This window comes from Cervus elaphus, chromosome 18 (assembly GCF_910594005.1).
Source record: "Cervus elaphus chromosome 18, mCerEla1.1, whole genome shotgun sequence".
Taxonomy (NCBI): domain Eukaryota; kingdom Metazoa; phylum Chordata; class Mammalia; order Artiodactyla; family Cervidae; genus Cervus; species Cervus elaphus.
In genome coordinates this window covers 94,333,690-94,357,099 of record NC_057832.1, presented here as the reverse complement: position 1 = coordinate 94,357,099, position 23,410 = coordinate 94,333,690, and the positions used below count along the sequence as shown (strand labels likewise).

The window sequence follows — 23,410 nt, the reverse complement described above, 5'->3', positions numbered from 1 at the left end:
ATGACAACCCACTCCAGTATTCTTGCCTGGAGAATCCCATGGACAGAAGAGACTTAGAACACTTGCTTGCATATACCTTCATAAGACTTTGTTTCACTTCTGTCTTAGTGCATAGTGGTCAGTTTTATCATGAGGATTATGTCTGAATCCTCCTGGATTCTGAACTTCTTAAGGCAAGAGCTATATCTTTTATCTCCGTATTCTCATATCCTAGCTCAGTGCTCATCATAGAGTATCAATAAGTGCTTGTGGAGGAAGGTAGGGAGGAAAAATAAGGAACAGAAATGCTGCTTTTGTAATTTTATATTTCAGGTACCATAAGAAAATATGCAGTGTATATGCTATCATTTCAAATGCTTAAATATCTTCATTCTAGAAACGATGAGTCCTACTGTATGGAAGCCATAATATTCACACTTCTCCTGAGTCATATTTTGAACTAAACATAATTCCTTTTAGCAAGTTGCTTTTTGTTGAATCCAACTTCATCACTGGGCACTGTGTTCTTTATGTATCTGATTGTTAACTGTCAGAGGGCAGCATGAACCCAGGGCTCAAGAAAGAGCTGGAGGCCTCTGAGGTGCCAGTGGACCGGGAAGAGGGTGGCACTTACCTGCCTTGTTTAGGACTGAACCTTGTGCTGGATTTCCTGCTTGTGCTTTATCTGCTGCTTTGTTTCCTTTGGCTGTTTTAAATTCTTCTTGTAAATACTTATACAATGTTTATTCTTATTATGCCTTTATACCCCTCACCCCACCCCCAAATTCCAACCTCATGTCTAGCAAAATCTCTAAACATGTTTTGAAGTATAGAGAGTCCAGAGGGAGATCAAGTCCCAACATATAAAAGTGCTTCTGGAGCAAGTTGATGATGGTTACTTCTGTTGTCAAGTATAGCTAAGAAGTTCTTTCCATTTCAGTTCAGTCGCTCATTCGTTTCCGACTCCTTGCAGCTCCATGGACCGCAGCACGCCAGGCCTCCCTGTCCATCACCAACTCTCAGATTCTGCCCAAACCCATGTCCATGAGTCGATGATGCCATCCAACCATCTCATCCTCTGTCGTCCCCTTCTCCTCCTGCCCTCAATCTTTCCCAGCATCAGGGTCTTTTCAAATGAGTCAGCTCTTCTTCGCATCAGGTGGCCAAAGTATTGGAGCCTCAGCTTCAACATCAGTCCTTCCAATGAACACCCAGGACTGATCTCCTTTACGATGGACTGGATGGATCTCCTTGCTGTTTCCAAGGGACTCTAAAGAGTCTTCTCCAACACCACAGTTCAAAAGCATCAATTCTTCAGCGCTCAGCCTTCTTTATAGTCCAATTCTCACATCCATACATGACCACTGGAAAAACCATAGCCTTGACTAGATGGACCTTTGTTGGCAAAGTAATGTCTCTGCTTTTTAATATGCTGTCTAGCTTGGTCATAACTCTCCTTCCAAGGAGTACGTGTCTTTTAATTTCATGGCTGCAATCACCATCTGCAGTGATTTTAGAGCCCAGAAAAATAAAGTCAGCCATTGTTTCCACTGTTTCCCCATCTATTTGCCATGAGGTGATGGGACCAGATGCCATGAGCTTAGTTTTCTGAATGTTGAGCTTTAAGCCAACTTTTTGACTCTCCTCTTTCACTTTCATCAAGAGGCTCTTTAGTTCTTCTTCACTTTCTGCCATAAGGGTGGTGTCATCTGCATATCTGAGGTTATTGATATTTCTCCTGGCAATCTTGATTCCAGCTTACACTTCTTACAGCCCAGCATTTCTCATGATGTACTCTGCATATAAGTTAAACAAACAGGGTGACAATATACAGCATTGACGCACTCCTTTTCCTATTTGGGACCAGTCTGTCGTTCCATGTCCTGTTCTAACTGTTGCTTCCTGACCTGCATACAGATTTCTCAAGAGGCAGGTCAGGTGGTCTGGTATTCCCGTCTCCTTCAGAATTTTCCACAGGTTATGGTGATCCACACAGTCAAAGGCTTTGGCATAGTCAATAAAGCAGAAATAGATGTTTTTCTGGAACTCTCTTGCTTTTTTGATGATCCAGGAGATGTTGGCAATTTGATCTCTGGTTCCTCTGCCTTTTCTAAAACCACTTGAACATGGAAGTTCACAGTTCACATATTGCTGAAGCGTGGCTTGGAGAATTTTGAGCATTACTTTACTAGCATGTGAGATGAGTGCAATTGTGCAGTAGTTTGAGCATTCTTTGGTGTTACCTTTCTTTGGGATTGGAATGAAAACTGACCTTTTCCAGTGCTGTGGCTACTGCTGAGTTTTCCAAATTTGCTGACATATTGAGTGCAGCACTTTCACAGCATCACCTTTCAGGGTTTGAAATAGCTCAACTGGAATTCCATCACCTCCACTAGCTTTGTTCGTAGTGATGCTTTCTAAGGCCCACTTGACTTCACATTCCAGGATGTCTGGCTCTAGGTGAGTGATCACAGCATCGTGATTATCTGGGTTGTGAAGATGTTTTTTGTACAGTTCTTCTGTGTATTCTTGCCACCTCTTCTTAATATCTTCTACTTCTATTAGGTCCATACCATTTCTGTCCTTTATTGAGCCCATCTTTGCATGAAATGTTCCCTTGGTATCTCTTTAATTTTCTTGAAGAGATCTCTAGTCTTTCCCATTTGTTGTTTTCCTCTATTTCTTTGCTTTGATCACTGAGGAAGGCTTTCTTATCTCTCCTTGCTATTCTTTGGAACTTTGCATTCAAATGGGTATATCTTTCCTTTTCTCCTTTGCTTTTTGCTTCCCTTCTTTACACAGCTATTTGTAAGGCCTCCTCATATAGTCATTTTGCTTTTTTGCATTTCTTTTTCTTGAGGATGGTCTTGATTCCTGTCTCCTGTACAATGTCATGAACCTCTGTCCATAGTTCATCAGGCACTCTATCAGATCTAGAAGTTCTTTAAATTTCTCCCAAAAAGATGAGATGTGGACATTTTATTCCTGAGAATTCCTGTGAAGAAGACATTATTTTGTTGTCATTTGTTTTGTTTTCTTGTTTGGTAAATATGTTGATTAGTTTAAGGGTGAAATCTGAGACCCTGAATGATCCTGAGTATAGGAAGAATTGCCAGGTAATCGTGCCAGAAACATTGAGGTCCTTGAGTGTTGCTGGAGAGAAGGAAGGGGAAGACACCGTTAGAGGTCAGTGGGGCAGAGTGTGGCTTCTGTAATTTCATTAATTATAGCACTAACTAATAGAAGTGTTTAGTGCAAGAGGATTCTTTCTTTCTTTTTTTTCAGTAAGAGGAAAAAGAACAAGAGAAATGACTAGGCCTTAGCATCCAGACTGATTCAGGGCAACACACAAAGGTGCAAGATCAGAAGATTGCAAAAAGAATGAAAATGTTGGCCACAAGAACTTGTAGAAATCACAAAAAAGGTTTTTTGTGGGTTGGAGGTTTTAGAATTGGGGTTCTGAACCTATGGTTACCCCAGCTGATAAACCACTTAATCTCACCAATCTCCAGGCTAAGTCTCAGAAGAAATGGATGTTTTAGTGGATATAAGAGAATTTTTCCTCAGTTTTGACCAAAATGTTACACAGGGCAAGACAAATACAACCATGGACTGGAACAACTACACTTGAAATCAGTCCTCATTCGATGAGATAACATAATTCCTCCATTCTCTAAAAATATTGACTAATGGTGGCTTTTGGCCTGCTTTTAACCTCTATAGTAAACTGTGAAATCTTTGTTACTCTAATACAAAATTAATTTAAATTACCTTTTTGTATATGATGCTGTAATGAACATCGTAGAAAACAGTTAAGGTAGATTTTATGGTTAGTCCTTTGTTATAAATTCCGATACCAGTTCTCTTCCTTTTCATGCCTGTCTGCCTCTTCCCACCCCACCCTACCCATGCCTGGCAATGTCTCTAATAAGTATTCAGGAGGAGTCAGCACTGATTTCATAAAACTTGAAGTAACTTATTCTATAGGTTTTTTTGATTGCTAAGAAAAAAATAGCTTGAATTAATCCTTAAGGCTTGACCAGGTCAGAGTGTTTTGAAATGTGAATACTAACAACAAGGGCCATGATGTGGATTTTAAGATCCACATTTCATGCCATAATATATAGATATATAAAGAGAATATTTACTTTCCTATAATTTGGAAATAACTTTGGAAAATGATATTTTATGGTTTGGTTTTAGTTTAATTTCAATGTGTCTAAGTATTATGTAGTATATTGAATTAATGTTTATATTTTATCAAGGACACAATTTCTCTTGAGTAATGAATGATTATTGTTTTGAATTAGTCCAATAAAAGCACTGAACTAATCAGTTATTAGGGGTTCTATACTAAGCCTATATTCTCCATAAAAGGGTTAATCTATTTAACCCTTTAAGATTTTTGAAGCATTATTTAAACAGTCTAATTTTATCCCATTGACAGCCATAGGTTGTCAGATGTTAAAAACTCGCAAATTGACAGAGGTGAAGAAATTCAGGTCAAGAAATTTTAAAGAAAAATCATCAACCAGTTTCTAATATATCTTGGGTGCTGCTTACTGAAACTGTGTAAAGAGACAATTTGAATTTGAATTTCTGCAAGAGGTTTTCCCTGGGGTCAGGACCATTTATTTCTTTGAATCTCTCTGATTCACATACCGTGTCTCACAATCACAAGCTAAAAAACTGCAATCTGTGTTAACTGTGTCACTTAGTTTTGTTTTTCTCCTTACTCAGGTGGCCAGCAGCTAATGGGATGGAAAAATGCAACCAGCTCTTTTCCTCTCTCTCAGCACCACAGTACACAGGGGTGTCCTCTGTGGATGAACAAAATCCCTTAGCTGTGTAAAAGAAAAGTTGATCACTACCCAGTAGCTCTGGGAGTTAGTGTTACTCTTAATGTGTGCCCTGAGGGACTAGAGTATTAATTTAGGGGAAAGAAAAGACCTGCTCTCTTAGTGCAATCATTTCTTCTCTTTGGTGGAAGCTTGCTGCTCTCAAGGTTTTTGTTATCTCCCCACTTCCCGTCCTCAGAGTGTGTCTTCCTGCTGTTCTTCCATTTCTCTCCTCCAGAATCTATGCTGTCTCATCTGTTGGTACCTAAATGGAATTTATTATGCTCTTGTTTTCTGAAGCAATTTAAGAACATGACTATTGTACATCTGTTATTAAAGCCACAGAATTAAAAAAAAAAAATAGAAAAGAGAAGTAAGCAAAGTTGACATTTTCCTGCCTCAGAGTAATAAAAAAATTACCTTAAAGACTGAAATCAAAAAAGCTTAGACCTGAAGACCATGTTATCCATGTTGACAGAAATACATCCAAATATCAAAACAACTTTGCCAAACAGATTTTTTAAAAAAATATCTTTTCAGTGTTGACACTAGGGAACTCAAACTTCGAATCTAGGACTCTTTGATTGTATCACTCAGTTTACTTTTAATCTGGCTAATTCTTAGTTATTTTTCAGTTTTATGTTAAATATTATTTTCTTTTCACCAGTTAAGTGCTTCATATCAACTCGAAGTTACCTGTTTACCTGCGTCAGAAGCATAATCAACTTTTATTTCAATTATTTTTAAATTTTTCTATGCCATTAGATTGGAGTTCATGAAGTTGGAATTTATCTACTTGCTACCTAGTACATGGAATAATATACAATAAACACAGTAAATATTTCTTGAATGAATGAGTGAAAATTGTAGGCCCTGTGAAATACATAAAACTACATAAGAAACTTATTTCTTATAATCTGTAAGGAAAATAGAATTAGCAAACAAAATAATTATAGAACTATTTGGACCCAAATTGCATTGCCCTGAGTTATTGAAATATAGATACTGCATATACTGTGTGTGTGTTTGTGTGTTTGTTTTTAACAAATACAATAGAACTTTGGATAATAGTGATTTCAGTGATTTCATACCACAGTAGTTAAGGATCTTTACAAAAAAGAGGATTTATGTTAAAAATTGAAGGGTAGAAAGGATTTGATGTTGAATATTTTTGGAAAAATACAGGGTATTACTATATTGTAGTATCTTAGATGGGACCAAGAACTTGGAGGAAAGGTAGAATTAAATCAATACCACAGCTAAGAAGAAGCACAATAGAGTAGATGAACTAAGCATTTCATTAAAAGGTTATTATACTTGGATTATTACAAATGAAATAACTTATCAGCCTGCAGAGCTGAAGGTATTGTTCACATTACTGGAAGAAAAGAAAAGAAATTACATTTAATAGCATTTCCCTGAGGAAAACTCTGCAGATTAAGGCTTTAGACTTTAGAAGATTACTGTATGAAATGTATCCTAAGATTGCTTATTCCTTAGAAGTTTCAAAAAGAGCTTTGCAATAAATACTAGATTTCAATAACACTCTGAGATCTACCCCAAACAAGAGTATATCCATGAAAACAATATATTTTTAAAATTTCCAAGTGATATTAATTAAATCATAAAATATTTTTATTGAGCTATTTCCCTCTTATAATCTTAATAAATCTTATTAATTTATCAGTCTGATAATTAACTTTACATTATTTAATATTAGATTTATGCTCTAAAAATAGAAATTAATCAGAGAGCTGCAGCTTTTCATTTGCTAGATTAAAACTAGAACTGAGGATCTAAAGTTTCTAATGAAGATTCCTAGCTCTGCACAACATCCACTTTACCTTTGATCAGAAAATGATGCCATTACTTTGAAAACATATCAAATACATTTGTTGTTAAATAGTAGTTTGATAGTTTTCAATGTAATTGAGCTAATATGAAATGTAAAAAACAAAAAGGTAAATTGAGGCTGTAACTAAGAATTCCTCATACTGTTGTCATACTAAATAAATACAGGCTTGTATAGTTTCTCTATCTGGCTATTCTACATTCCTGATGATTTGTTCCAATATGTGGGCTTCTCTTTAAGCTTTAAACTGTATCAAATCTGAGATTGAAATGCTTGCAAGTATGGCATAAATTGAACTACAGGTCTCCCAGGCCTCAAATTATCAGTCTACAAAAAATACAGCATTGAACGGCTAGAAGTTCTGGTCAACATAGTCGCCTTTTTTGATAAATTATAATCAGGGAAAGAAACTCAGCAGCTTTATACATTAAAGTAGAAGAGTCACTGAGTTTTCACTGTGCTCTTTCTAGGTCAACAAATCTTCTCTTAAAGTTTTGGTAGTCTTGGCAGGAGGGAACCAAAGCACTGGCAAACATAGTCTCTAAATATTCTGTTGGTGTCCTGAGTCAGCTGAGGACTCACTATTTCCTGTCTCTGAATTCTTAGAGTAGGACTGCCTGTATGAGCTTCAGGGCAGATTAACTCCATCTTTGAGCCTCAGTTCAGGAGGTGGGCTAGGTTGAGATGCACCAAGCCAGATCTGGAAATAGAAAGTGAGAATCTTACCGATCATCAGGGAGGCAGGGGCCAAAGCACTGCTAACGTAGCTAAATACAGATGTTTTACTGTGGACATCTGCTTTGTAAAGAACTGTGAACTTGTTATGGATTTATTTTTATGGGAAACAGAACCATAACTGAGTTCCATTTCACTGTAGTTGTAGGTCTAACACTTTGATGATTGTAACAATTGTTCCACAAAGGTTGTTCTCAATTGTCAAGGCACATTCATCCAATTCAATATAATTGAACCAAGTAGGTTATCTTTTTAGCGTTCTAAATAGCATGCTTTTCCCAAGGGAAATCCATCAAGCTAACCATCATACTTTGTTGTTGTTTAGTCACTCAGTCACATCCAACCCTTTTGCAACCCTATGGACTGTAGCCCACCAGGCTGCTCTGTCCATGGCATTTCCTAGGCATGAGTACTAGTGTGGGTTGCCATTTCCTCCCCCAGGGCATCTTCCGGACCCAGGGATCGGACCTGAGCCTCCTGCATCTCCTACATTAGCAGGCAGATCCTTTACCACTGAGCCACCAGGGAAACCCAGCGATCATACTAGTTAGTACAAATTAGTAGCAAATTCTGAATCTTGAGAAAATATTTGCACTTCTGTAGACTGAAGCTCTCTGATATTTTTTCCCCTAAATTGTTTTACTTTCCCGTGGTCTACAAATTCTTTAATTAATTTTCTAGTCAGAGCCGACTTAGTGACTGAACAACAAAGTTTTAGTGATATTTTTTATTCCTAAATCACCCGATGATAAGGTTAACTTACAGTAGACGGAATAAAGTTATTTTTGAAACTTTAATTAACTGATCGTTATAATATTATTTTTAAGTGTTCAGCTCCAAAGACGTGGAGAAGATTTGATGGCAAAATAATTGAGTTGGATACACAATTTACCATCAGAGCCAGAGAGCTGCAGAACATCTATAACTGCATCATGCTGAAGAATGTCTCTCAGGATGAGAGGCTGGATGTACTCTTAACGCTTAAACATACAGTAAAGGTACATTAACTTTCTCTTAGTTTTTGGGTGTCACATTGTCAGTAAAAATATTGAATACTAAAATAAATGTTTTCTATTAAGTAATTATAAAGATAATAAATTATTAATCTTATTTTGTCAACAATATATCATTTGGGTACAATTTGGGGAGAATATGGTTTATGCATCAGTACTTATCTAAAAGTTCTCAAACTATATGATACATACTAATGTAAATATCACACAGTGAATAGCCTAAATATAAATGTCTCTTTTTGAAATGAATGCAGATATATATATAGCATGAGATTAATGCTCAATAAAACAGCAATTATTGTCCATATATTCTGACACTTGTGATGAAAATTTTATTTTTATCCATTTTAAAGCAGCATTTGTATAAGTATTTTTATTTCTTTTTCCTTATCAGTTATTGATTTAAGGCACATTAAGTAGTTGAGTAAATGGTTCTGATTGGAAGGTCAGTCTCCATAGTTCTTTCACATTACTGCCCATCTTGAAAGCAAAGGCATGAACTCAATTAGGTTATTGGCTGCCTTTACAGAGATGTGTGTCTTGTAACTATGCCTTTGAAGTTAGAGATAGTTAGGAGGAGAAGGAGAAGCAGTAGGTTCAGAGGTAGGAAATAAACATGATATCTCTAGAGGGCAATAAAATGACCAGACTGGAAAAAAGAGAGTTCAGGTAGGGAGTACAGTAGAAATCCTCTTACCTGATGTAATTAGGACCATTAGCTGGTTAATTAAAAGAGTCAGAGGACAGACTCATAAAAGATAAGTTGTGCATATCTTAATACATTTAACCTAACATAACCACATACACATTTACTGAACGATACTTGATGGAGGATCAAGGCCTTTAAGAATAACTCAAATTCTGATCCTATTTATTGTGGCTGTACAACCTTAGATAAGTTATTGAGTATTTCTGAAACTATTGTTATCTGTAAAGTTAGTTGCTTTGAGGATATAAATATATACCTGTGTATATACTTATATATACATCTGTATATACAATATAAATAAAATATATAATTTGTATGTCTCAATGTTTACAAATAGAGAGCCCTCAATAAATAAGAAGTATTATTTTGATGACAGTAGCTCATACAGACCAGTGAATCTTGAACTTGAATATACATTAGAATCATCTGGATAGCTTGAAAGAGATAAAGAATTATATAGAGAAATGGGGAGAGAGAATATGAGAATAAATTAATAGGAATGATATCTAGACCCCATTTCAGAACAGGTCAGTTGGACCCTCAAGTGTGATAGCAATGTTAAGATTTTTTAAAATCATTCCAGGTCATTGCAATGGGCTCTCAAAGACCACCGATGCAGATCCTTTTATTAGCCATACCAAGTATGCATTAAAAAAAAAAGAAGAGCATTATTTTATAATTACTGACTTTACCTTCTGATTCCTTCATTCAAACTATGTTTCTTGTAGTCCCTCTTGGGAAGTTGGAGCAACTTGATTCTATTTTATTACTTTTAAATACTTCTACTTTAATCACTTAACTCTTATTTGGCCTTTCTTATTCAATCATTTCAATTATTTTATTTAAAATGATAGTGAACTATATAAATATACAGAAATAAACATATCAAGTATATATCTGCAAATGTAAAACTACCAACCCTGTTGCCACCCTCCTGGGCCCAAAACAGGACTTTGTCAGCATCTCCCTTTCTCTTCATATTTTCAGTTTACCTTCTCATCCTCTAAAAGTAATTACCATGCTTTCTTTCTTTTTTTTTTTTTTAAATATTGTTTATTTATTTCTAGTTGCTCTGGATCTTTGTTGCTGCACGCAGGCTTTCTCTAGTTGCAGCAAGCAGGGGATACTCTCTAGTTCAGGTGTGAGGCTTCCATTACAGTGACTTCTTTTGTTGAGGAACATAGGCTCTAAGTGCATGGGTGTACTTGCTCTGCAATTTGTGGAATCTGCCTGGACCAAGGATCAAGACAGTGTCCCCTGCATTGGCAGGCAGATTCTCAACCACTGGACCACCAGAGAAGTCCCATACTTACTTTCATGGTAGTCATTTCCTTGATTTTTGTTCATAGTTACCAAACAATAGAATGGGAAGGACTAGAGATCTCTTCAAGAAAATTAGAGATACCAAGGGAACATTTCATGCAAAGATGGGCTCAATAAAGGACAGAAATGGTATGGACCTAATAGAAGCAGAAGATATTAAGAAGAGGTGGCAAGAATACACAAAAGAACTGTACAAAAAAGATCTTCATGACCCAGATAATCACGATGGTGTGACCACTCACCTAGAGCCAGACATCCTGGAATGTGAAATCAAGTGGGCCTTAAGAAGCATCACTAGGAACAAAGCTAGTGGAGATGATGGAATTCCAGTTGAGCTATTTCAAATCGTAAAAGATGATACTGTGAAAGTGCTGCACTCAATATGTCAGCAAATTTGGAAAACTCAGCAGTAGCCACAGCACTGGAAAAGGTCAGTTTTCATCCCAATCCCAAAGATAGGCAATACCAAAGAATGCTCAAACTACCGCACAGTTGCACTCATCTCACACGCTAGTAAAGTAATGCTCAAAATTCTCCAAGCCAGGCTTCAGCAATACGTGAACTGTGAACTTCCAGATGTTCAAGCTGGTTTTAGAAAAGGCAGAACCAGAGATCAAATTGCTAACATCTGCTGGATCATCGAAAAAGCAAGAGAGTTCCAGAAAAACATCTAATTCTGCTTTATTGACTATGCCAAAGCCTTTGACTATGTGGATCACCATAACCTGTGGGAAATTCTGAAGGAGATGGGAATACCAGACCACCTGACCTGCCTCTTGAGAAACCTATATGCAGGTCAGGAAGCAACAGTTAGAACTGGACATGGAACAACAGACTGGTTCCAAATAGGGAAAGGAGTACGTCAAGGCTGTGTATTGTCACCCTGCTTGTTTAACTTCTATGCAGAGTACATCATGAGAAATGCTGGGCTGGATGAAGCGCAAGCTGGAAACAAGATTGCAGGGAGAAATATCAATAACCTCAGATATGCAGATGACACCACCCTTATGGCAGAAAGTGAAGAGGAACTAAAGAGCCTCTTGATGAAAGTGAAAGAGGAGAGTCAAAAAGTTGGCTTAAAGCTCAACATTCAGAAAACTAAGATCATGGCATCCGGTCCCATCACTTCATGGCAAATAGATGGAGAAACAGTGGAAACAGTGGCTGGCTTTATTTTTCTGGGCTCCAAAATCACTGCAGATGGTGATTGCAGCCATGAAATTAAGACGAATACTCCATGGAAGGAAAGTTATGACCAACCTAGACACAATATTAAGAGGCAGAGATATTACTTTGTCAACAGAGGTCCATCTAGTCAAGGCTATGGTTTTTCCAGTAGTCATGTAGGGATGTGAGAGTTGGACTATGAAGAAAGCTGAGCGCTGAACAATTGATGCTTTTGAACTGTGGTGTTGGAGAAGACTCTTGAGAGTCCCTTGGACTGCAAGGAGATCCAGCCAGTCCATCGTAAAGGAGATCAGTCCTGAGTGCTCTTTGGAAGGACTGATGTTGAAGATGAAACTCCAGTACTTTGGCCACCTGATGCGAAGTGCTGACTCATTTGAAAAGACCTGATGCTGGGAAAGATTAAGGGCAGGAGGAGAAGGGAACGACAGAGGATGAGACGGTTGGATGCCATCACCAACTCAATGGACATGAGTTTGGGTAAACTCTGGGAGTTGGTGATGGACAGGGAGGCCTGGTGTGCTGCGGTTCATGGGGTCGCAAAGAGTTGGACATGACTGAGCGACTGAACTGAATTGATAAATCTCTAAGCGATATACTGTTGTGTTGCTTATTTTTGAATTTTATTTAAATGGAATGAGACAGTAAGTATTATTTTGTGCCTTGCTTCATTTGCTAAACATTAATTTGTAAGATTTAAACTTGTTATTGTATATAGCTCTAGTTAATTCATTTCTGTATAGATAATACTTTATTGTATGAACCAAAAGTGTTAATCGCTCACAGTCACTCAGTTGTGTCTGACTCTTTGTGAACCGACCAGGCTTCTCTGTTCATGGAATTCTCCATGCAAGAAAAGTGAAATGGGTAGCCATTCCCTTCTCCATGGGATCTTCCTGACCCAGGGGTTGAACCTATATTGTAGGTGGATTCTTTAACATCTGAGCCACCTACTTTTTCACTTATTTATGTAATCAATTTATTTATGGATATTTGGTTATTTCTGATTTTGAACTGGTTTGAACAATGACTCCATGCACATTTCTTTAAAGCACTTGAGTAGAATTGCTGGGTTGTATATTATGGATATCTTAAATTCTTCTAGATAATGTCAGCTTCTTTTCCAAATTAGTGTTATCCATCTATACTTATTGGATTTCCTGGTGGTTCAGCTGATAAAGAATCCACCTGCAATGCGAGAGACCTGGGTTCAGTCCCTGGGTTGGGAAGATCCCCTGAAGGGAACAGCTACCCACTCCAGTATTCTGGCCTGGAGATCCATGGACTATATATGGGGTCGCAGTGAGTTGGACGTGATTGAGAGACTTTCACTTTCACTTTCATCTCTATTTATATTAGTGTACTTTTGGAATCTAGTTTTAGCTTGTTTGGTGATAACTTTAAAAACTAACTTGATGATATTTAGTATTCTACAGAACATATGTGTGTGTATTTTACACAGGAACATGAATGTAAGCTGACTCAGGAAATCCTAGAATTGATTGACAGGGAGGTTGACCTTATGATGAGAGGAGTCAAACATCAGAATCTGGAAGGACTCAGAAAAAGGATCGCAACACTCTTTTTTCATTACATAAAAACACCTCTGTTTAATCCAGAAGTCGCAAGACACCTTAAGGTACTCTACCTTTTTTCCCCCCTGTATTCCTTTATTAGAATTCTATGCTATAGTAAAATGAGGTATATTCAAATTTTGCTTTAGTACTTTACTAGGGGTCCATGTGGAAGATCATCTTATTTATTAAATTTTCTTTGAATGATATTTTTTATTTTGATAAATGAACCATTTAACATTTTCTGTTTGTATTTCCAACCTTGAATTCTCTCCTACTCTCCGGATAAAGTGTCCAGTTGAATACTGTACTATATTGAATACCTCACAATCTCTCACACTTTCAAGCTTTTGCACATTCTGTTGCTTCCTCCTGGAATGTTGTCCCTGACTTTGGCTAGCCAGCTCCTCTTTATTTTTTAGGACTCAGTTCACATGTACTCTTCTTCATTAGGCCTCAGAGAGAGTTAAACTCTTCATTTCTGAGATTCTACACTCACCTTTGTGTCCCTTTATAATACCTACCACATAGTTATAATTATTACTGAACTGATTCACATAGATATCCTGCAAGAACTTCAAATGTAATATGTATTTGATTTAAATTGCTTTTTCCAACTCCAATATGCTTAGCTGTCTTTGGAGATTTTTCTTTCTAAAAACTTTGCCTTCTTACATTGCAAGACTATATAAAACACCTTTAGTAAATTTTTTGAGGGGCTTATTAAAGAGTTTGAAATATTAATAGTGTTGTTCCAATGATTATTTTTAGAGAAATAATCTCTAATAATTTAAGAAGCTGACCAAACATCTATTTTGCTTAACATAAGCAAAAATCTCAGTAGAAACTTACAGAAAAAGTAAAATTGTTTAATTTTTATATTCTTTCTTTTAATGAATTTTTGAAACTTAATTATATTGCAGGAGAACTTTAAAATATAACAAAAGTTCAAGAGAAAAATATAACAAAAGTTCAAGAGAAAAGTTGACCATCAAATTATTTATCATTGTTCTATTTTTCCAAGCTACCTTTTAGTCTTTTATGGACTTACACAATTTTCATATGCTTGCAGTAGTATAATAGAATTCAATGTTCTATCCATTCACATAACATTATACTATTTTATTCACTTTTTAAATTTACCTTTGGTAAAATCCAATGTTTTTGATAAGTTTTGACAAATGCAGTGTTGTGTAATCAACAGCCAATAGCACAATCAAGATAAAATAGTCTTTTCACCTCCCTGAAATTCCCTCATTCTGCTACTTTGTAATCAGTCCTTCCCCTGGATGCCTAACCCTTGACAAACATTCAGCATTTTATTTCTGTAGTTATACCTAACCCTGTCCTATAAATGGAATCATATAATATGTATAAGCATACCATGTTTTATTGCACTTCACCTTATTGAACTTTGCAGATGCTGTTTTTCTTTCTTTCTTTTTTTAAAACAAATTGAAGATTGTGACAACCCTTCACTGAGCAAATCTATTGGCACAATTTTTCCAACAGCTTTTGCTCACTTTGTGTCTCTGAGCCACATTTTGGTAATTCTTAGAATGTTTCAGACTTTCTCATGTTTACTATGTTTGTTACAGTGATTTGTGGTCATTGACCTTTGATCTTGCTATTATAATTGTTTTGGGACTTCATAAACCTTGCTCATATAAGACAGCAAATTTAATTGATGTGTGTATTCTGACTGCTCTACCAACTGGTGGTGCTTCCTTCTCTCTTCCTCTCCTCAGACAACCCCTATTCCTTGAGACATAACGTTATTGAAATTAGGCAAGTTAATAACCTTACAATAGCCTCTAAGGGTTTAAGTGAAAAGAAGAGTTGCACACCTCTCCCTTTAAATCAAAAGCTGGAAATGATTAAACTTAATGAGAATAGGCCAAAAGCTAAGCCTCTTGCACCAGTTAGCCAACTTGTGAATGCAAAGGACAAGTTCTTGCAGGAAATTAAAAGTGCTACTCCAGTGAACACATGAGTGATAAGAAATTGAAACAGCCCTGTTGCTGGTATGGAGAGAGTTTGAGTGGTCTGGATAGAAGATCAGACCTACCATAGCATTTCCATAAGCCAAAGCTTGGTCCAGAGCAAGGCCCTAATGCTCTTCATTTTCTTGAAGGCTGAGAGAGGTAAGAAAGCTGCAGAAGAAAAGTCTGAAGCTCACAGCGGTTGGTTCATGAGATTTAGGGAAAGAAGCTCTCCATAACATACACGTACAAGTGCAAGTGCTCATATAGAAGCAACAAGTTATCCAGAAGATCTTGTCAAGATAATTAATGAAGATGGCTACACTACACAATAGATTTTTAGTATAGATGAGATGGCCTTATACTGGAAGAAGATGACAGCTAGGACTTGCATAGCTAGAGAGAAGTCAAATTCCTAGCTTCAAAGCCTTAAAGGACAGACTGACTCTCTTGTTAGGGGCTAATGCAGCTGGTGAGTTTAAGTTTAAGCCAGTGCTCATTTACTATTCTGAAAATACTAGGGCCCTTAAGATTTATTACCAAGCTATTCTGCCTGTGCTCTGTAAATGGAACAACAGAGTTTATATAACAGCACATCTTTTTCCAACCATGGTTTAGTTAATGTTAATATTTTAAGTACACTGTTGAGACCTACTGCTCAAAAAAAAAAAAAAGGTTCCATTCAAAAGAAAAAGAGAAAAGCAACTAGTAGTGTACAAGGAAACTCTTAAGACTATCAGCTGACTTTTCAACAGAAACTTTGCAGGCCAGAAAGGATTGGCATAATGTATTCAAAGTGAAAAAAGGGGGGAAAAAAAAACTACCATCAAGAATACTCTACCTGGCAAGGCTATCATTCAGATTTGAAAGGGAGATAGAGTTTTACTAACAACCAAAACTTAAATAATTCAGCATCACTAAACCACCTGTACAAGAAGTTTTAAAGGACTACTCTAAGCAGAAAAGACTACAGCTAGAAATAAGAAAATTATGAAAGCAAAGATCTTATTAGTAAAGGCAAACATACAGTAAAGATAGTAGATCAACCTCTTAGACAGCTAGTAGGAAGGTTAAAAGACAAAAGTAGTAAAATCATTTATCCACAATAAGTAATAAAGGGATACAAAAAACAAAAGATGTAAAATATAATGTCAGAAATATTAAAAATGGCAGTGGTGGCTGGGGGAATAAAAATACAGGGATATTAGAACATGTTTGAACTTAAGGGAACATCAACTTAAAAATGATATATGTTGTTGTATATTAACCTCATGGTAACCACAAGCCAAAAACCTGTAATAGATATACACACAAAAGAGAAAAATCCAACCACAACACTAAAGAAAGTCATCTAATCATAAGAGGAAGGGAACAAAAGAAGAAAGGAGCAACAAAAACAATAATGAAAAACTATAAACCAACCAGAAAACAATAAACAAAATGGTTATAAGTACATCCCTATCAATAATTTCTTTAAATGTAAATGGACTAAATGCTCCAAATAGAAGACATAGAATGACCGAATGGATAAAAAAATACAAGAACCATGTATATATTGCCTACAGGAGACTTTCTTCAGATCTAAAGAGACAGACAGACTAGAGTGAAGGGTTGGAAAAGGATATTCCATGCAAATGAAAGCAAGAAGGAAACTGGGGTGCATGCTTAGTTGTGCTTAGTCGCTCAGTCGTGTCCGACTCTTCGTGACCCCATGGACTGTAGCCTGCCAGGCTCCTCTGTCCGTGGGGATTCTCCAGGCAAGAGTACTGGAGTGGGTTGCCATCCCCTTCCTCCAGGGGATCTTCCCAACCCAGGGATCAAACCCAGGTCTCCTCCATTGCAGGCGGATTCTTTAATGTCTGAGCCACCAGGGACAAGATAGACTTTAAAACAGAGACTGTGCTAAGACAAAGAAGGACATTACATAATTATAAAGTGATAAATCCAATAAGAAGATAACAATTATAAATATATATGTATCAAACCAGGAGTAGCTAAATATATAAAGGAGATGCAACAAACATAAAGGAAAAAATTGACAGTAGCACAATAATAGTAGGTGATTTTAACACCCCACTTCCATCAATGGACAGATCATTGAAACAGAAAATCAATAAGGAAACAGTGGCCTTATATGACATTTCAGACCAAATATGTATATGAAACATTCCATCCAAAAGCAGTGAAATACGCAATCCTTTCAAGTGCTCATGGAACATTCTCCAGTCTAGATTTCATGCTAGGCCACAAAACAAGTCTCAATAAATTTAAGAAGACTGAAATCTATCAATCATCTTTTCAAACCACAATGGTATGAGAATAGAAATCAGCTACAAGAAAAAAAAAACTGCAAAAAACACAAACATTGGGAGGTTAAGCAATGTGTACTAAATGACCAATGGTTCACTGAATAAATCAAACAGAAAATTAAAAAAATACCTGGTGACAAATAAAAACGAAAAGACGATGATCCAAAATTAATGAGATGCAGTAAAAGTAGTTCTAAGAAGAACATTGATAGTGATACAAACCTACTTCAGGAAATAAGAAAAATTGCAGAATAAGCCACCTAACATTACACCTATGCAAACTAGAAAAAGAAGAACAAACAAAACACAAAATTAGTAGAAGGAAAGAAATAATACAAATCAGAACAGAAATAAATAAAATAGAGATTAATATCAATAAATCTAAGAGCTAGTTCTTTGAAAAGATAAACAACATTGATTAACCTTTAGACAGACTCATTAAGAAAAATTGAGGTACCAAGTCAATAAAATCAGAAATAAAAAAGGAAATAAAGTTACAACCAACACTACAGAAATATAGAGGATTATAAGAGATTATTATGAACAGTTTATACACCAATAAAATGGACAAACTAGAAGAGATAGATAAAATCTTACAAATATATAGTCTCCCAAGAATGAATCTGGAAGAAATAAAAATAATGAACAGACCAATTACCAGTAATGAAATTGGATCAGTAATCAAAAATTCCCAACAAACAAAAGCTCATGACCAGACTGCTTCACAGGAAATGGTGCTAAACATTTAAAGAATTAGCATTTATCCTTCCCAAACTACTCCAAAAAGCTGAAGGGGAAAGAATATTTCCAAACTCACTCTTTGAGGCCAGCATCACCGTGATACTGAAACCAGGCAAAGACATCACAGAAAATTACACACAAATATCACTGATGAACATGCATGCATAAGTCCTCAACAAAAGGCTAGCAAACTGAATTCAACAACACACTAAAAGGATCATGCACCGTGATCAAGAGAGGCATCTCTGGGATGCAAGAATGTTTCAACACTGCAAATCAGTATCATATACCACATTAACAAATTGAAGAATGAAAATTATATGATCATTTCAGTAGATGCAGAAAAAGTTTTGACAGTCTACAATGTTTATTTGTGATTAAAATTTCTCAACAAAGTGGGTATAGAGGGAACACACCTCAACATAATAAAGGCCATATATGACAAACCTACAGCCAACATCATACTCAATAGTAGAAAGCTGAAAGCATTTCCTCTATCATCAGGAACAAGAAAAGGATACCCACTCTTGCCACTTTTATTCAACATGGTATTGGCAGTTCTCACCAAATCATTTTGTCAAATCATTGTGTAGAACATCTGAAACTAACATAATATTGTACATCAACTATATATTTCAATACTTAAAAAATCTAATAAATATAAGACCTTCCACCAGAAAAAAAGAAGACTCAGATAGCATCTTTGAGTAAGAGTACTTTTAATTAGTGTATCAGATGAGGTAATATCCAAAACAACTTGTACAACTCAATAGCAAAATAATTTTAATCCAATTTAAAAATGGGCAAAGGACCTAAACAAACATTTTCCTGAAGAAGACATACAAATAGTTAACATGTATATGAAAAATTGTCACTCATTATCACTAATGACAATGCAAATCAAAACCAAAATGAAATATCACCCCCTCAATGTTAAAATGTCTATTATTAAAATAACAGAAGATAACAAGTATTGGCAAGGATGTGGAAAAAAGGGAATCCTTGTGTACTGTTAGTGGAAATGTAATTTGGTACCGCCATTATGGAGGTTCCTCAAAAAATTAGAAATAGAACTACTATATAATGCAGAGTTTCAAAGTTTGAACACTGATGAATACCAACCTAAATTTAGTATGAAGTTGGAGTGAATGGAGAACACTTGTTTTAATGGGCTTTTATTTATATATGAATTTATATACTGCCTGTAAGAAAAATTAATACAGAATAGCACCAAAAATCTAAATTCTTCTTAAAAATAAGTGTCAAAGGACTTTTTCCCCCTTCTTTTTGGAAGGTTTTCTTACTATTGCAACTCAAAGCCTCTACCTACTCATTTTTTTCAGCCAGTTAATTTTCTAGGTGATTTTACCACATGTATCTAAAAGTTGATGAACAATAGATTTTTAACATTTTGACAGAGTGAATGAATATGACTTGAAATTTAAATTTTGCATAGAGTAGAAGTTAGGGGAAAAATATAACTTTAAAATTAACCAAATATTTTTCTTATTCTAAGATAAGTTAGCCATTAACGTTTGGCCTGGCTATTAAACTTTTCTTTCTTTATTTTTAATTGTTTAGGTCCCTCAGGACCCATTGAAGTTCTATAAGAAAATTTACTTTTGCCACAGTTGCCAGCTCTATTTGCCTTCTGCAGAGTTTCCTATATCATCCACCTCACACCGCATTTACCAATGCCGTCAGTGCATTAACCTTGACAATGAGAGTCGAAAACGAGAATCATATTTAAAATACAAATGTTTACTTCAACGGCTCTACTGTTCAGAAGCTGATTATGAAGATGATTCTGAAATTGCTTTCCTGATACAGGTATGATGAGTAAATGTTGCCAATCACGGATGAAACCTGTTCATTGATTTTACAGAAAAGATTTCTGCTTTCCCATCCAAGCCTTTTAAAATAATGGTTCTTCTTCCTGTGTTTATTCTTTCTGAAGCTTGCCCCTCTGGCAGTCCTAAGTTTATATATGCAGTCCTCTTGATAAAAAGTCATTTCAAGAGCTGTAGCTAATATGGTTTAAATTTTTAAAAAGTTTATAAGCAGTTATTTCATTTCCCCCCTTTCCCTCTTTTTTTTTCACTAAAACAATGAAGTTTTTAATAACACTAAATGAATTGCTTATTCTTTTTCACGTCTTAATTTCCTAATTTCTAAAATGGGAATAAAATGATCTGCAAGTAACCCTGAGGATAAGCTGAAAGTTACTAATGAATTTTAGAAAGTACTTAATACCATATAAATGTAAGGTAAAATTAGCATGTTGGAAGAAACACACTGCTTTCTCTGGATGCAGTCAGGACTGTGAGATGGTAACATAGTTTGGACAGAGTGAGCAGAGACTGGGCTTCCCTGGCAGCTCAGCTGGTAAAGAATCCACCTGCATTGCAGGAGACCCTGGTTCGATTCTTTGGTCGGGAAGATCCCCTGGAGAAGGGATGGGCTCCCCACTCTAGTATTCTTGGGCTTCCCTGGGGACTCAGCTGGTAAAGAATCCGCCTGCAATGCGGGAGGCCTGGGTTCGATCCCTGGGTTGGGAAGATCACCTGGAGGAGGAGGGCATGGCAACCCACTCCAGTATTCTTGCCTGGAGAATGCCCATGGACAGAGGAGCCTGGTGGGCTACAGTCCATGGGGTCACAAAGAGTCGGATACAACTGAGCGGCCAAGCACAGTGCACACACGTGGGCTCTGAGAGGCTTCCCTGGTGCCTCTGTTGGTAAAGAATCTGCCTATGATGCAGAAGCTCTCCTACAACGCAGCAGACCCGGGTTTGATCCCTGGATCAGGAAGATCCCCCGGAAATGGTGACGCACTCCAGTACTGTTGCCTGAAAATTTCCATGGACAGAGGAGCCTGGCGGGCTAAGTCCGTGGGGTCCCAAGAGTCAGACATAACTTTGTGACTAAACCACCCTCACCATGTGCACTAAAAACCTCATGAATAATGTTTCCCTTTAAAAGATACACTCAATTTGTTTTCTCAAGGGATATAGTAATCTTACAGAAATTTTGTGTTTAGAATAAAATTTTATGTTTAGAATATTTTTATTTTAAAAATATATTTTGACATGCAGCTACAAGATATTCAGTACCTGACAGAGAATATCTGGGCATCCCAGTCTGTGCTCAGTGCTTGGAAGGATCTCAATGATCTGGTCATGGTCAGATGGGATAAGTCTGTGGAATGGTCTCCCTGGAACTGCATTCTTCTTACCAAAGATGAAGGCGCTATTCATCTCAAGCTAAAGAGTATTGAAGAGGTAAGAAAGTCAATCTGTGACCTTAGTTTGATCACTGGAATTATTAGAAGTAACTTGACTGCCTTTTAGGGCTTCCCTGATAGCTTAGCTGGTAAAGAATCCAACCACAATGTGGGAGATCTGGGTTTGATCCCTGGGTTGGGAAGATCCCCTGGAGAACGGAAAGGTTACCCACTCCAGTATTCTGGCCTGAAGAATTTCATAGACTATATAGTCCATGGAGTTGCAAAGAGGTGGACATGACTGAGCAACTTTCACTTTCACTTGACTGCCTTTTACTACATTCCATGCATAATTTGAATAGTTTCATTGGATTAAGCAACAGAGAACCCATGGATAACAGTAACACATACCTGGATGGTATGTATGGCAGAGATTGAAATTTAAAGGAGGTTAAGGCACATAAGAGATAAAGATAAGACATCTGGAAGTCTTACAAGTACCTAACATGAAACCACTACCTCCTAATAATAGCAAGTTCAAGCACATTACTACCACAGTAAATTTCACAAGAGCTAGGGATATTGTTTAGTTTTTGTGTGTCTATATCTCTAATACTTACAACAGTGTGACAGAGTAGATAATTAATATGGATTTGTTGAATGAATAAATGAATACTATCACCAGATAGGTATTATGGAACCTAGAGTCTGTCCTTTGATTATTCACAGGTCTGCCTAAAAGCACACTAACTTCTCAAATAAATTCGGTTCATAATTTTGTGTCCTAAATGGCAATCCTACCGATGGGGTGTAGTTCTGAGGCTTAATTTTTCATTTGCTTCCAACTAGCTAGGAGTGAGGAAAGTGCTATAAAAATTAAACACCATTTAATTTCAGTAACCTACAAGATGCAATCTGTAAAACATTTTGATGAACAGAATTGAGGGGTCCCTGATGAGTTCTTAGAAAGCTCTGTTTGCACGAAGTAAACCTATGATCCCAACAGCTGATACTGAATCTCTGCTTCCCACTGATTAAATTGCTGTACTTATTCGATGCAAGATGTCAGCTAAGGGAAAATAAAGAAATGACTTCAAACATAATGGTCGTTTTGAATCGTGCTCTTCCCTGTACGTGTTTTTACTGGGGAGGGGTAAGGTGTAAAGAGGAGGAAGTAATTAAATTGTTCGCTTTTTTGAATAACTTTCCAGTAGATGCCAGGATAAGAAAAATTTCACCCTAAGGACTGGAGGAAAGGGTAACAAACTGAAGCCGTGTTAAATATTATATTTAGTGAACTAAGCTGCCCCATAAATATTTAATCACTGGAAGCCTAGCCAATACTAGCAGAATCATTTCATATAGGAGCCATAGTGGAATTGAAGTTCATTCCCAAAGGTGATATTCCACTGCTGCTTCAATTAATGCGCAAACTCCCTTTGTGTATTTAATCAAGTTACTGCAGTATCAAATTAAATGTTTTATTCACATGCGTTTCTAATTTCAGGATCTTATTGAATTTCTGTAAATAGAGCTCCATTTACACTAAGTAAGCCTAGTGTAAATAAAGAAATGACTTCAAACATAACTGTTATTTCAGACAAACTAAAATAAATTGCTGTTTTATGGTTTTGGGCTGGGGTAATCTTTTAAGTATTAATATTCATCCTAGTTAAAGAACAGTTTATGTCTTGTGGCAAAGTAAAGCATTTCCAGAATTTCGGAAATACACAGAGCTATTTACTATCAAAGGGCTTCCCAGGTGGCGCTAGTGGCAAAGAACCCGCCTGCCAGCCCAGGAGACATAGGAGAGGCAGGTTTAATCCCTGGGTTGGGAAAATCTTCCGCAGGAGGACATGGCAACCCACTCCAGTATTCCTGCCTGGAGAATCCCACGGACAGAGCCTGGAGAGCTACAGTCCATAGGGTCGCAAAGAGTCGGACACTA

General features: G+C 36.6%; 1 protein-coding gene across 1 annotated transcript in view; it reads left to right on the top strand.

Moving 5' to 3' along the window:
* Positions 1-23,410, top strand: part of IQUB (IQ motif and ubiquitin domain containing) — a 73,435-nt gene that overhangs the window by 46,065 nt on the left and 3,960 nt on the right. The window contains exons 9-12 of the mRNA XM_043873144.1: positions 8,232-8,402; positions 13,097-13,273; positions 19,822-20,070; positions 21,335-21,520. Of these exons, the coding sequence (XP_043729079.1) occupies positions 8,232-8,402; positions 13,097-13,273; positions 19,822-20,070; positions 21,335-21,520 (783 nt within the window). The remainder of the gene's footprint in view (positions 1-8,231; positions 8,403-13,096; positions 13,274-19,821; positions 20,071-21,334; positions 21,521-23,410) is intronic.